General features: G+C 36.7%; 1 protein-coding gene across 2 annotated transcripts in view; it reads left to right on the forward strand.

Annotated features, from left to right (window-relative positions):
* Positions 1–132: 132 nt before the first annotated feature.
* Positions 133–15063, forward strand: part of LOC146463808 (serine/threonine-protein kinase N2-like) — a 27687-nt gene continuing 12756 nt past the window's right edge. Inside the window, exons 1-8 of one of the 2 annotated variants that reach the window (XM_085083991.1) lie at positions 133–457; positions 550–844; positions 3603–4075; positions 4937–5155; positions 6742–6910; positions 7697–7806; positions 8676–8819; positions 14997–15063. The exon at positions 14997–15063 is cut by the window's right edge and continues 9 nt beyond it. In XM_085083991.1, coding sequence (XP_084940117.1) covers positions 434–457; positions 550–844; positions 3603–4075; positions 4937–5155; positions 6742–6910; positions 7697–7806; positions 8676–8819; positions 14997–15063 — 1501 coding nt within the window. In that variant the 5' untranslated portion in view covers positions 133–433. Of the gene's footprint in view, positions 458–549; positions 845–3602; positions 4076–4936; positions 5156–6741; positions 6911–7696; positions 7807–8675; positions 8820–10646; positions 13575–14996 lie in introns of those variants that run through there. The other variant, XM_085083990.1, reaches the window with a different exon arrangement.

The following is a 15063-nucleotide window of genomic DNA, read 5'->3' on the forward strand; positions in this document are numbered from 1 at the left end:
ATAAAAAATAAAACAAAACAAAAATTAGGATATAGTAATTGCACTTGAAATTCGCTGAATATTTTTCTAATATGTAGTCAAGTCACGTGCTCCATGGTGTTCCGTCCCAGTGGCCTATTCGAGCTGCGAACAAGCTTCTTTGGTTGTTATCGGACCTGTCTTTTGCGAGATTTTGAAGAACTTCTGTTCTGTTTTAGTCAATTTTTCGTTTTCTGTAGCTCATTCGGGCGTCATAAATTCACTATATCAAGGATAAAAGTTTGGCCCTTTCCCTGGTGAAGTTTAATCGGCCGTAGTTGGGTCTCCAAGTGGTTGGGTCGTTGTTTACTTTGGCTTTTCCGACTATGGCTATGGCCGGTCATGCTTGAGTTCAAAAACTTTGGCGAAGACTGTTGCGGATTTGCCGCGGTTTGTTCTACTTCATCGGTGTAGAATGCAGCAGGGAGGAGTCATAATGGTAAGATCGTCGTAACAGTAATCGAGAACCACGCAAATTTCCCATGTATATAATCTGAAGTTTATTGATATGCTGAACTTTAAATTTTGCAGTATGATGGACGAACCAGACGAACAAGCCGAAATGACGACCCCCACGCCAAAATGAAAAGAGCTGGCTCCGAGACGCTTCTAAAGACAGACCTTGAACAGTCCAAGGAGGCAATAAAAAACGAAATTCGGAAGCAGCTCAAACTAAAAGAAGGGGCCGAAAATTTGAAAAAAGTAGCTACCGATAAGAAAACTCTCGCTCAATGTAACTCGATTTTGAAAGAGGCCACCGCTAAACTTCAAGATCTGCACGATGAATTGCAAGACCTCAATGCTAGAGTGTCAGAGGATATGCCCTGTGAGTATTTAAATTGTTTTAGATAACTTTAGATAAAGATACACTTTGATTAGATAGCCTGTCGCAATTGTTTTGCTAGCTAACGAGGCAGCGCTTTGTCGATTTCACGTTATTAAAGATACTAACTTGTGCATGCAAGCTTATGTGGACTTCTATTGACAGGATGAAAAAACATTTGCCAGAACTAATGGCACTGTCTCCAAGTACCAGTCATTTAGAGGTTTTAAACTCAAGGACTTGGACTAAATAGTTTACTTTTTATCTCTATCATTAATGGTTGGCATTTTGTGGCCAGGTTGAGGCATCTCTCTCATTTGTGACTGATCGTGGCATGTGGGACATATCCAAATTTTTTTACCCGCATTTAATTTCTTAGTGTAGCTTGGTCTCTTGGCGTGTATGTTCCGCATGTATTTCTCTCCAAATCAGACTCATGCGATCATTTCATTTTTGAAGAACGTACAGTATGATCAGTTTTATATATCGCTATCCCTAGCAAATATAGTATGTTACATTTGACAACGCCGTTGATTCTAACCTTGCTTGTCATTTCGAAGTTTCTGTAATTTTGAAGTTCTAGAAAAATTTCGTTTGGCGTTCCAGCAACAAGCGTTGACTTTCCTTTGAATAAAAAAGCACCGAATTAGAGTTTCATATATTTCGTTAACCTGAAACTACTGCGTACAAGCGATAATTACTCGGTAGCGATTATGCTAGTTGGTGCATATAGCAGCATACACTTAAACAATGTTTAAGTGTTTAAAAATCGTCACCCTCTGGGACTGATGATTTTTCATGTACTTGTCGCTGTAAGCTGTTCTTAAAAGGCAAACTTTCTGTTGTTTTCTAAGCGTTTACTTCAGTTATCTGACGGATTTTTAGGCTTCTAAGTTGTCGTTTCGTCGCTTTCAAGTAGGTTAATATTTGAATCTTTTTTTTTGCCTGTGTTTGTGACAACAACGAAGGATTGTTTACATTTTGATCTAAGGAAAAGCTTTTGTTGAACTTGGTTCTTGTGACAAGCTTTTCTTTCCGTTCTTTTCATCCTACTGTGATCGAGCCAGGAATGAACTGATATACTTTATGTCCTTGAAGTTTGTAAATCAGTGTTGATCGCCTCGAGTCTATTGTTAATTAAGTTTCCGCAAGACTTAATTTAGTAATAGGACATGATGAACATTTTAGTGATGCATAATTTGGATTTGATTGATCAAGAGATTTATTCCTAGCTTGTATTGTGTGGTGTTATTCTTTAAACTGATTGAAATTAAAATATTTGTCCTGCGCTTTAATTTCTTCATTGCTATAACAGGTGCAACCAAGCACAGTGCAGAAACAAAATAATTCACTTGCTTTATTTTTCATTTCAAATAATTTGCTTGCATTTTAAAATTAAATGCAGTTTAGTTTTGATGGATTTGTTCGTATATGGGAGTCAAGGTCTGCTGTGTGTAATGGAAACAGACAGTATTGGACCTTTTAGTTATAAATATAATTAATAGAGTTTACATGAAGTGATATTACAGGCTAGGTTTTGTTAGTTGAACAACACACAGCTGTTTAGTTAGTCTTTGTGATACAGGTGGATTATAAAATTTATACAGGATAAAAGTAGACAGCAGACACAACCGTTTCATTGAATTATGAAATAATATTTATTGAGTTAGTCCATAGATGTATTTTGTTTCATGGAATCATCTACATTCTTGTGATTTAATTTGCAGCTACTAAATTATCATCCAGGTTTGAGAAAGACATTACTGATATTTGGCAATTGACCTGTATTTGATTACTAATCTGTTAATAAGACTGCAGTTTCTAGTAGACATTATTATTGGATGATGCAGACTTGCTTGTCCAAGAACGTTAGGCCTCTAAATTCCTTCTGGTTATTAGCCCTAAGAGGGAAGTAAAACTTTAAGTAAATTTTAGATCTACTGTTACAGTGTTGGAGATAACTTGGCAAAGTCAGAGAGTCAAGAAAAATGTTGAGAGGTCAATAGCTGTGATTCTCTCCAGATCTTCCATTCATTTTGTCGAGTCAGGAAGCCACCTTTTTTGGGATTTTTGACCTGGGACCCCTCTCTCATTTTGAACACTGCTTTCAGGGACTCTTAATTTTGGGAGCTCAAGGAAGGGTGCTTAAATTTTATAGCACCCCCATTCGCTCATGCAAATTACTCACAGGGGATTGTTTCTTCAATCTGAAAAGTGCAAAAGATGTCATAAAAGCTGAGATTATTCCAATAGTTTTTTTATTTAAAGCAGCCAAAGGCATTTCCAAAAAGTACTATAATATGCAGGTTGCCTCACATTCAAGGGTTTGTGCATATTTGCACAATTGATACAACTGGTACGTGCAATATCATTAGCCTTGAAAATGTCATGCTAACTTGTTAAACACAGGTAGTTGTTCTGGCACTATGTTGTTAGTGCTACTACACATTTTCCTGTATATAGCTTAGAGTAAGATAAGGGTGACTTACGAGAAAGTGAGGGCGGGGGGGAGGGGGGGTGGGCGCAATTAGAATGTTGATAGTTGAAGCTCTGCATACACAAGGAGCAATAGGGAGGGGGCTCAAATGGTGTGGTGGTTGACGTTTTTACGGTGGAAAATATTGCTGTTTGTGTTGACTTCGAGTGACTTGGACTGTTGCAGCTTGAAGGACTCTTCAGTACATTCAATTTCCTATGTCTGTGTTGTAACACTTGTTGTCAGCCATTTCTCTTATTCGTATCTTGATTTTTTGTCCTACAGCTGAAAATGATGAAGCAGTTTCTCCAGACAAGACAGACGGTGTGTCAAATGACACAGGTAGCAGTAGGATTGAATCCTTAAAAAAGCAAATAGCTGTGGAAATGAAAGTCAAGCAGGGTGCTGAAAACATGTTAGCAATGTACAGTGCTAGTGGATCCAAGAAAAAAGACAGTAAACTTATTGCTGAAGCTCAACAAATGCTGGAGGACTCGAGAACAAAGATCGAAATTATTAGAATGGCATTACTGCGAGAACAACAGCATGGCGTGCCAACTGGAAGGGAAGATGGTGTATTGACTGGTGGTGCCAGCGGTAAAGAGAATGCTGCACCTGGATTAGGACTTTCTCCTCTGGAATTAAGAATAGAGGATGTTCGGCATCACATTGAAATTGAATCTAGGGTAATACAAGGAGCAAAAAACATGATGAAGTTTCTGTCCAAGTCTGGGCAAGATAAGAAGGGCTTATCAGAGGTAAGTGAAAATTGGTAAGCCTAGGAAACAGACCATCTAAGTTGTGGTCTCTCAACCTAGGTGCCAACTTAGGGTAAAGTTTGCAAATTCATGGTGCCAAGCACAAATGCAAGCTGAGGTGTGTGAGTAGTGCTAAAATGTTCAGTCAGTCGACAGTCAGTTGTCTTAGGCTAAATATTTTGTATGCGCTGTGATTAAAATTTTTTTGTTTAAAAATTTTCAAACCAGTTTGATTTTTGTTTCCCTTTTTCTCAGAGTATGGTCATGAATACTGCATAAAAATTAAACTGGTTTGAAAATTTTTATCCGAAAAAAAAATTTAAACCACAACACATGTCAGAGTGTTGATGCTGAAGCTTGTATTGATTAGGAAATACAGATGAACTGCTTGCAGGTGACTGCCATTTTCATCAAATCATGGCAGCTGCTTTCTGGACATGGTCTCTTCTGGAAATTCACTTCATAATGATTTTAGCTTATGATATCTTCCTTGGGGGTTTGATTATGATTAATCAATGCTTTGTGTGCATAGCTTAGCATTAGCAACAGGGTGTGACCTGAGTGAAAGAGAACAGTACTGTGTTTGAGTAGTGTTGTTAAAAAATACTGTGCAGACAGACTTGTGAATTAACAATATAAGAATGTGATAACAAAGTAGAATCAATTGAATTAAAATACTAGTCAATTGGTTCTGTTTTTTATGAAATTCTCCTTACAAGATCTTTCTGACATGTGCTATTTTTTATTGAAATAGTTATTAAATAATTACGAGGAGTACCGGTACTAAAAATAACTAATTGCTATATTAATTATTTCTTTGTATGAAATCCCCATTTCTATTTTCAAATTCTTCACTGTCAGGCTGAAAGAAGATTCCATGAATCAAGTCAAAAACTAGACTTACTTCAATGTTCACTCACAAGACTTATGGGAGAACTTTCTCCTGAACAAGCAGCTGTAGGAATTTACAAAGACTATATAACCACGCCACCTTCATACGCTGATCGCAAGGCTGTTGGCTTAGGGAAACAGCAGTACACAGCCATCACTAAACCAGCAGCACTCACTGGAGAGTTAGATGTAAGTAGCGCAGGGAGGAGGGTTGTTAAAAATATTTCTTTAACCTGGTACAGTAGGTGATAAATTCCTCCTGAAGTCAGATTCAAGAAGCTCTCCTGTAATTTAAGAATTGTCCTAATTTATTATTGTTTGGAACATGATCATGAGAGCTTTCGTTAAGGAGCGCTTCAGGGATTCCAGTCCCTAGGGTTTATAACAGATGGAGATTAAAGGGGCACTGTCGCGGAGAGTTTGCTGTATGTTGGCCAAAACAGCTCAAATATTTGACAAAAAAAAAACTTTTAACATGAAATCGCTCTTATTAGAGCACTGAGAGGAAAATATGAAATGATTTATCTGCGGAAAGGAAACAATAATCAGTCTTTTAGCAGTTTCTCCAAAATTCACAGTAGGAACTTGAAAAAATTGGCCAAATTTTTCAAGTTGCAATCCATTTCCATCCAAGCCATCTGCAGACAAAAATGATTGATACCAGTTTGTGTGCCGTAGTAGGGTTATTGTTAACAAACGTGAACCATTATTTTTAATGTTACAATCAATACAAATATGGTTTTTCGCTATTCAAAGTGACACTAAAAATAAAAATAGGTGAAACTGCCCCTTTACTTTCAGGGTTTGGAATGGTGAATAAGGCAGTATTATTTAAGCCCTAACCTACCGAAAGGAGGTGCATTGTTTCCCCTGCAGGGACATGAAAGGGATACCATTTTCTATGGAAGGTATATAAAGGGTGACGGTTTGAATGTCAGGGCAGAGCCTCTCTGTATAAAACTTTATTCAGTAACCCTTCCCTCCCCCTCCCTTTTCCCATCCATAAACTAAAAAACGTCTTGCATGATTCTTGTGTTTTATTCACTGTTAAACTCAAATTAAGAGTTGCTTTCTATCTTCAGAATAGCACTAGTGATAGCCTTAGACTTGCTGGCTTTTTGATACTAGATGTTGAAAAATTGTGGGTTTTTTTTAATATACATGTAACACTTGAGCTAACAAAGAAGTACTTCAATTTTAGTTTTCTCACTGTTTACTGGGCAATAAATTCCACTTTTATTTTTACCAGTGTGAAACCTGGGTCTCTTTTTTCTGTCAAAGTCAGGATAGAGAGTGCCAGTCTTCTACCTAGGAGTGCTTCTAACCATGGTGACTTTGCTTGTGGGGAAGGGGGGAATTAAAAGTCATAATTATCTTTGTTACATGTTAATGAGATGGAATTGGAGAGGGCTACACTGGGACTTGTCTTTTCCTTTTTCCATTGTCTGATTGCTAAACACAAAGATGCTGTTTTAGAGTTTCAAATATCTACTAATGATTGTGTTTTACACTACCCTCAATCTTAGTGCGGACTATTAGACCTTGGAAAAATTCAAAAACAAAATGGACTGCTGTTCACCAATCGCAATCCATTGTCACAGTAAAACCCAACCTTTGGTTTAGATATTTATGTGAACTTACAGTGTTGGTATGTTGTTGAAAGGCAGGGTAACATTTTGAAATATAGTGATAGATCTTGATGTGTATTTGTTTACTTGGTTGTCCAACTTAAGCTAGTTTTAACCAAGCATTGTCATTGAATTTTTTTTTTGCAGGTGCACATCATTGGTGCTGATAGACTCTTAGCAGTTGTTCCTAACCGAGATCCTAGAAAAACAATTGGTCTGGCAATGGTGAGCCCAGATGGCAAGCTAGGTGATCGCACAGGATCCAGCAAAAGGAAAAGTGGATACAATAAATGGAACTTGGATGATAGTTTATCAGGCAAGTGTCACGTCATCTTCCTTTTACAGACACCCTAGGATCATAGTAATCGTAAATCACATTCAGAAACACAATGTCTAAAGAGCTCCTGAACCTTTGAAAGCTCACATGATCATCTGGGGTAATTTACAGTTTAAAGGCACAGTAAAAATTTTTCTTCAGATCTGTACAGTTAATTGTATATTTTTAATGTGGCTAAATAAAATTTCAGTAAAGTTAAAACATTGGACAATCCTGGTCAGCATTCCCTCCTACCCGACCTCCTTACTTAGCTGGGGCCATACAGAGTGGTCATGCAGTTTTTCATGGGCCATTGTTGCATTACAGCTCTCCCTGTAGGTGTCAGATCATTTTGCTATTGCCCCGTTGCATGGACAGTGCATTTTAATTACAAGTTTAATTGAGGATTCATTGATACTTCTAATAACGGAGGATTTTGTAAAACATTTTAGAATAAACAGTAGCGATATAAAAACATGACGTTTCGGCAACGACATGTCATCGTTATCAAATGCAAATTATTGCAAGAATGGTAACCTTATATATATAAATGAGATTGTGAAAATACATTAGAATAAATTGAGATGTGAAGAAAATGAGATCCAAAAAAAATAATAAAAGAATGTACATAACTAAGTGAACAGTTTCGCTGGAATGGAAACACCGTCATTTATGCAAGCCACTTCTAAGTAATGTAATAAAATTAATCTCTTCCCTTTTTTTATTTCTCACCAATTTACCATCTAGTGACATATTTTCTATATTGATTTTTTTTTGTCGTTTTAGTTGAAGTTTGTGCAGTTCTTAAGTTGGATAATTGCTATGTGGGACAGAGTGCATGGAAAGCATTAGGAACAGAGTGCTGGAGTCAGGAGTTTCATATTGAATTGGAAAAGGTAGGGGAATTAATGGCTGGTAGTACAAGCATCAGAAGACCAACCTCTGCTGAGATCCAATGCCTGTGAGAGATAACCTTCCACAAGCAGAAACCTGAACATGATTCTGTCTGTATCATTTTAAAAGAGATTCAATGGTGTTATGAACATGGCTCGTGGGTTACTATTATTTTAAAAGAGATTCAACAGTGTTATATATATGATAATGAACCCCTTCAAACCTAGCCCTGTAGAATGATGCTTGGTCATCCATTTTCACCTCATTTGGATAAAAAGTCATGGGATTTTCTTTCCCAGTTTCTGTGTGAACTCTGATTATGCCGTTATCACAGTTATTCAAAGTTGAGATCTGAAAATAAGAATTTAATATAAGAAATATGTAACTAAAGAATGTCAGAAGGGGAATGGAATCCATGACGTTCTGTACACCGGTTGGGTGTGCTCTTTGAACCACTTAGCTAATGGGAGCAAGTTAGGTCATCATTTTACTAGGTTCATGTGTAACCAGCATCCTGCATACTGCTAGGATCAGCAATGTCAACAGCATCATTATTCATCCCAGCAGAATTTGTATTTGGCATGTCCGTGTTCCAGATAAAGGAGGAGTCTCTGGTTGAAAACCTGACAACATGAATGGTGAAATTTTAATAGGAGATTTGGAGAGAACCACTTCTATTGGCCCCCTCAAAGTTATTCATTGACTCCTTGACTTTGAAATTATCTGGAACGTTGCATGCTGTTTACCCTTTTTCGTATAATTATTCTTCCTTTTGACTGTGTACATCTTCAAAATGCTTGTTTTTACTCTAGCACCCTGAGAGGAGCAGGGCTGACTTGAATAATTTTCATTTTTTCATCTTGTGTTATAGTCAAGAGAACTGGAGGTAGGGGTGTACTGGCGGGATCACCGATCACTCTGTGGAGTAGCATTCCTCAGACTTGAAGAGTTTCTTGATAATCAGCGACATCAAATCCAAGTCCCTCTTGAACCCCAAGGTTGCCTGTTTGCTGAGGTTTGTTCTTCTTATTAATTAAACTTATTTTATGCAATGTCTTGTGATTATAGTGGTGAAATTTAAGGTTCAGTTTCATCTTCACCACTGTACGTAACAGTAACCTGAAGGTCGTAGTACATTAATTTAGGCAGTTATAGAAAATTTGCACGTCATTTGAAATGTTTAAATATTAGCTTGCTCAACCTCTCAAGCTCCTGTGGTTATTCCAGGAGTTCTATAGAGTTCTGTCAGTAAACCTCAAGAGAAAGAAATTATCTTAAAACGTTTCTGTGGAAAAGGCGGCAAGATAATGCTGATGTAGCCCCGGCAAAGTTAATGTGTTAAGTGGTAATTTCTCACCAATGTCAATTGCAGGCCAATGTGCAACTTAGTTATGTGGTACAATGTTTTCTGGCCCAGTTGTGTTGTTTTGCCCACTAAGAAAGGGACCATCTACTTGTTTATACATGTAGCTTAGTTAGTTGACATTAATCTGCCACTTCAAATGATAACATTGCTGTCACATATGTTTATTGTTACTCTTTAAGCTATTTATTGAACAGTATCCTACACATACATGTACTACATTTTCCCTCTCAAATATATTTGTCGTAGCTTTAAATTCTCAGTCAGCTTGAGTTTGTGAAAAGCATCAAGTAGTCTGAAAATGTGTGGGAAAGCACCACACTTTTTTACAATGAGTATGGAACCAGAGTAGGTTCATCTCTTTGGGATGGTTTGACTGATAATACACATATATTTGGCACATGTTCCATACATTAAACAAGTTCAGAATTTCATCTGCCTCATGCAATCAACTGAGGAGGATGCCTCAGGCAGTCACTAGCATACTCCTGTTTGAGTAATTGATCAAGGAAAAGCTCTTGTTTGTTGCACTTATCGTGATTAAACTTATGAGCACTATGATAGACAGGTGTTTCCATACAGCAAACAACCTTTGATTGTTCAATGTTCAGTATTTTTTTTCCCAGTGAAATGTTTTTAAGTTCATAATATTTTTTCACAATTCAGTTCTCTTTAATTTGGCATAGAAACTGTTGTGGGCAGTTGTAAACATAGAGGCTTTGTAATAATAATAAATTCACAGATAGATATCTTCTCACAAGTCTGTGTTTTTAATTTTGTTTTACTCTAACATTTTGATATTGAACTTGGCATAATTGACATAAAGCCTTCTTTACTGCTTGCTGAAAGTGTTTTCCCTTGTCTTGTTGTTATGACCAATTGTCAACATATTGATCGCCTAAGAGGTTTGATCTATATTATAAATTCGCACAAGCAGGTGAATTTGCATATCTTCCGATCTGTGATTCTAAAATTTTAAATTTTTTGTTTCCCTCTAACATTTTATATTGAACTTGACATAATTAAAACCTTTTATTAAAGGCAGGTTGAAAATGTTGAAGCAGTCTTTAGGTTTTAGAACTCAGCATTAATTTCTGAAGTTATCTTTGTTTAAATTTATAAATTAAGCTCATGACATTTTACACTGTGGACAGATGGGATTTTTTTTTTCTGCACTTCATAAGGCAGTGAATCCCAGCAATTGAACATGATTGTATTTTATTAGATGATTGAACTCTTTCTAGCGACTTCGTGTATGATTTAGTGTACAGCATAATTGTCTCTTTGCATCTTTCAATATTTACTATTTTATTACCTTTTTCAATAATTCATTTATTCAGGAAACCTCTTTCTATATTTCTTGCTTTGTTTTATGTTTACTTTTCATCATGCAACACTGAATATATATTGCAGCAGTGAAAAAATACTAAACTTGTGATTCAATCTTGTTTTATAAATATTATGTTCCTTGTTTGAAAGTGCATGTCAATTTGTACCTTAGCAAAAACACTTTCTTTCAGCATTTTTATGCAATTTGAAAAAATTTTCCACATTTAACACTCCAATGGTTTTCTTTGTTTTAAACAGCCTTTGTTCACTGAGCTGTGTATGAATATTGTTGATAATCCTTGTATTCATTCCACATGAGTTGTTGTTCTCCACAGCAAAAAATAATTGTTGTCCATAAATTCTTCATGGAGATCTTTATGCAACCAGTTCTCTATGGGGATAAAATACTTCACTGAATCACCCAGAAGTGAATTATTCTAGCCATGTTATGGTGTATTCATATTATAATTTTGTGTTTTGACACGCCTGTTTGGATTCACTTTTCTGTGCAAATTTGCATAAACTTGATAGCCACACAACCACAGCTAAATGAAAAGTGCTAAAATAGAAAGGTGATATCCTTTTAAAAGTTTGATTTATAGTGGACTTAATTAAACCCTGGCTTCTGACTTAAATCTGCTCAATTGTACTTGTGAAAATTGATTTTTCCTTTGGAAGGAAATAAAATTCAGGTCATTCAGTTTCCCTTGACAGTGTGAATATGTAAAGTTCTGTTATCGTTTCAAGCCCGTCAGGAGTAAAACATGGCGCTCGCTCTTTCAAAAGGCGCTTGTTGTTTACTGTGTTAGTAATCTGAAAAGTTTCAAATGAAATTTACATACTTCTCAGACATGACAGGTGCTTGTTCTTGAGTGTTTATTTTGTATTTTTTCCATGCTGGAACCAATGAAGCCTTACCTTTAGGCAGGTTCTAGCAGGTGAGGAACTGTTATTGGCTGGTAACATGATGAAAGATCTTTGAAGCAATTAAGAAGGTACAATCCGATTTTACTGTGAAACCCATGGCTTGATTGGTTTGTGAATGCGACAAAATCATTGGAAATGTCTCCCCTGCTTCCAGGGCTGCTGTGCTGGGCTTTGTGATGTTTATTCATGATTCTGCCTGTGTTTATGGCTGTGAAACAGAACGCAGGTCAGGATTATTGTTGTGTCAGGATTTGCCAAGACTTCCGATCTCTGATCAGCTAAGATGTGCAGGTGAAATCAACACAAATCTGGTTTCTATTTGCGTTGTCAAGCATTCAGAAACAGACATTTTCACAGCACATATAGAATATTCTCTGCTTTTTTCCTCTGGCAAATCAAAGGGGAAACTTTACATCACATGCTTCCTGTGTGATCTCCATTTGAACAAATGTACTGTGTTACTTAGAATGCATTATTTAATAATTTGAAAGGTGAGAATAAGAGGCCCAACCAAAAGCCATGTATGGAAAAAAATAATTTAGGCTGATTGAAATTCAGATTAGCTGTACAATGAATTGTAGTCAAGATAGAGGAGATATTGTGAGGACGGATCAAAATGGCTTCCATTTTCAAACAAGACTTGCTATCACCAGCCCCAAAATCGAGAAAATCTACGAGCAATGGAGCAAGGAATTATCAAAACATGACTACAATGATGTGAAAGTGTTCAAGTGTGAGAAAACCGGGGATAAGACCGAATGGAAATCCTCAAGAAAGGAAAACATCTGTGCGAATAGTAATGAGAATGCTATTATGAGCAGGAAAAGCTATCAGCCCGGCGAATATTCAACTAAATATTGCAAGGACAACAAAAAGCTGCCGCCCTTTCGCACTGGGAAATATGTTCCTAAGGATGATGTTTATTCTTGTAGTGCTTTCATTCAGAATGAAGAGTCAGTTGCCTTGTCTTCAAGGCCAAGAGAAAGTTCAGACAAAGCTGTGTCTGGCTTATGTTCACCACCACCATTTAGAACAGGCAAATATACTCCTGATGATAGCACTATCTATGTGAAAAGCCCAGAAAATTTTTCTACACAATGTGCTTCTCCTACGCAGGGTTCACCAAAACACAGAGGAAGAAAGCAGTCTATTGAGCAAATTGTTGACAAGCTTGATGGAATTTGTCTCAATGGAAGTAAATCACCAAGTTCACCTAGAAGTAGAACTCAAATAAAATCTGCTTCAAATGAGGGAAGTAAAGCTTCATCTCTTGAGCAAATTGGCTGTTCTAGCTCTTCAACTAAGAGCCCAACAAGACTAAGATTGAGTACCCAGATAAGTCATAGTGCTGAAACAGTAAACAAAAATTTAAAGACTCGCCCAAAGAGCACAGCCTTGGAAAATTATGTTAATTCTAGATCGAGAACCAGAAGTGAAAATGTGCTCTCTGTACAAAGAACTCAACGACCCAAAAGCTCAGTGTTAGAAAACAGCACTCCTAATTTTAAAGCTATCGTACGAGACATAAATATAGGGTCTCCTGAAACGTCTAAGCTGAAGGGGAAAGCTCAAAATAGACCCCACAGTACTGCTTTAGAAAACTCGATTTCAAGCCGCTTGCCGATAAAAATAGTGACAAGTGCGAAAGGTCAAACATCTGGTGGTAAGAGCTCGACTTTAGATAGGACCACAAGCCGCAATTCTAACAGATATTTGAGAAAAGGGTCGGATTCTTCTGTGAGAGGTCACCAGCGTTCAAAGACTGCTACCTCAATAAGCAGCAGCCGCAGTGAAAGGATTCAAAATAATGTGAAGCCTAGAAAAGCAAGGCGTGAACTGCAGAGAAATGCTGCCTATGTCAGACCTAGAAGAAACAGAAACAACAAGGCTGGGGAAAGGAAGCAAGGATCTAGCAGAAAGAAAACTACTCGGGGTGCAAAACAGGAAAAATTTGCATCTGACCAAGTGGATAGCTGTATCCTCAAAAAACAGTCTGCTGTGGCAGAAAAGCCATTTGTGATTTCTTTATTCATGGATAAGTTTTGCATTCGCACCAAAAAATGGAATGGTCAATTAAGAATCCCGGCTGTCAAGAGGTGTCGAGTGATGGCTTGGAAGATAAAAAGGATTTCTTACCTTCTCTACGAAAAGGTGCTAATTGTTTACCATTTCATCGTTTGTGTGTTGCTTGTGTTGGATTAATTTATTCACAACATTTAGGTAGGCTAAAGCAAAGTCTCTATTTCCCAGTCGGGAAGAAGGAGGTGGTGGTGGTGGTGATGAAGAAAATTTTAAAGCCTCATGAATCTATTTAAGTAGGGCTGTGGCATACAGTTTGTTGCAACTGCTGTGCTACCCTATTCTATTCATTCAAGTATATCTGATTCAAACTCTGCTGGATTATTCTCTTTCTCTTTGTCTGTCTTGGCATGATTCAGTCTGCATGTTTAGTCTCCTTAGTCTGATTTCAGAATTATTCTTTGAGCATCCCTCCTTTCTCAGAAACAGAAATAATTAATTTCATGGGCTTAAGCTTTTGTTCAAACCATTCTTGTTGAATTTTGATCACCAATTATTCTAAAACCACAGGAAAGAATAAGCTCTTTATTTGCTATTCACCAATAACTATGAGTGAGTGAATAGAATTATGATAAATCTATTTTGACCATACATTGTAGAAGGAGAAGTTTCATTATAAACTCAACAAATGTTTTCATTTCATCCAGATCTTTTTTTTTTTCGCTTCGGACCTTTGTCATTTTTTGACGTGGAAATTGTTCAGTGTTACTCATTTTTATCAATATTTGCCTTTGACAATTTGTCTACATTTTTTTCTAAAACTGAAGATCATGATTTTAGTATGTGCATGTATATTTTCACAGTACTAAAAAGGAAATTTCTACATTCAGCCAAGCAGGTGTTGTTTTTGAAAGCTGTACGTTAAATTTTCTATTTAATTCATTTAATTTGCTGCAGAATTTAATCCACTCAGTGCATGCAATTTGAACATTGAAAGGCACTGCTTCCTGTTTTAGTCCAATGATTTACCAGGATCTCATTCTTTGCCTAAAATATAATTGTGTTTCTAGCAATTTAAAATTTTTCCTAGAAATTGCTTTAAAATAAAGCATTTTTTCATTGTTGTTTTCTTTTTTATTTTGATCAGCAGTTCTGTCTCTAGCAGTGTTGGTGTAATTTTTGTTTGGATCAAGGTTGAGTGGTGTTGAATTCAAACTGGTACTTTGTCAAAGAAAACAGGTCGTTTTTTTTTTTAAGGGAAAACCAGTTAATTTTTTCAGTGTCAAGCTATTTTATCAGATAAAGTGCAAATACCTTCATATTTTCATAGTTATTGCACTGATTTTTATTATTAGCCTTTCTTCTTTATGTCATGGCAGATCTTGCATGTTTTCAATCCACCTCCCACCTGTTGTTTCATGGTGATTAATATTTAATCTGTCAAAGAGAAAAACCAAAGCCTTGTTGTATGGAGCTAATCCACAGCTTGCATTTTTCTCAAGAATGCTTCTAAGCTGTACTATGTTTGTGTTTCCTTTCAAATGTGTTAATCAGGTGACATTTCTAAACCCCATGGTGACCAAGAAACCAAGACTTCAGCGGCAGAAGAAGCTGTTTCACA

The sequence above is a fragment of the Pavona decussata genome, unplaced genomic scaffold (assembly GCF_977016875.1).
Source record: "Pavona decussata unplaced genomic scaffold, jaPavDecu1.1 SCAFFOLD_174, whole genome shotgun sequence".
Lineage (NCBI taxonomy): Eukaryota > Metazoa > Cnidaria > Anthozoa > Scleractinia > Agariciidae > Pavona > Pavona decussata.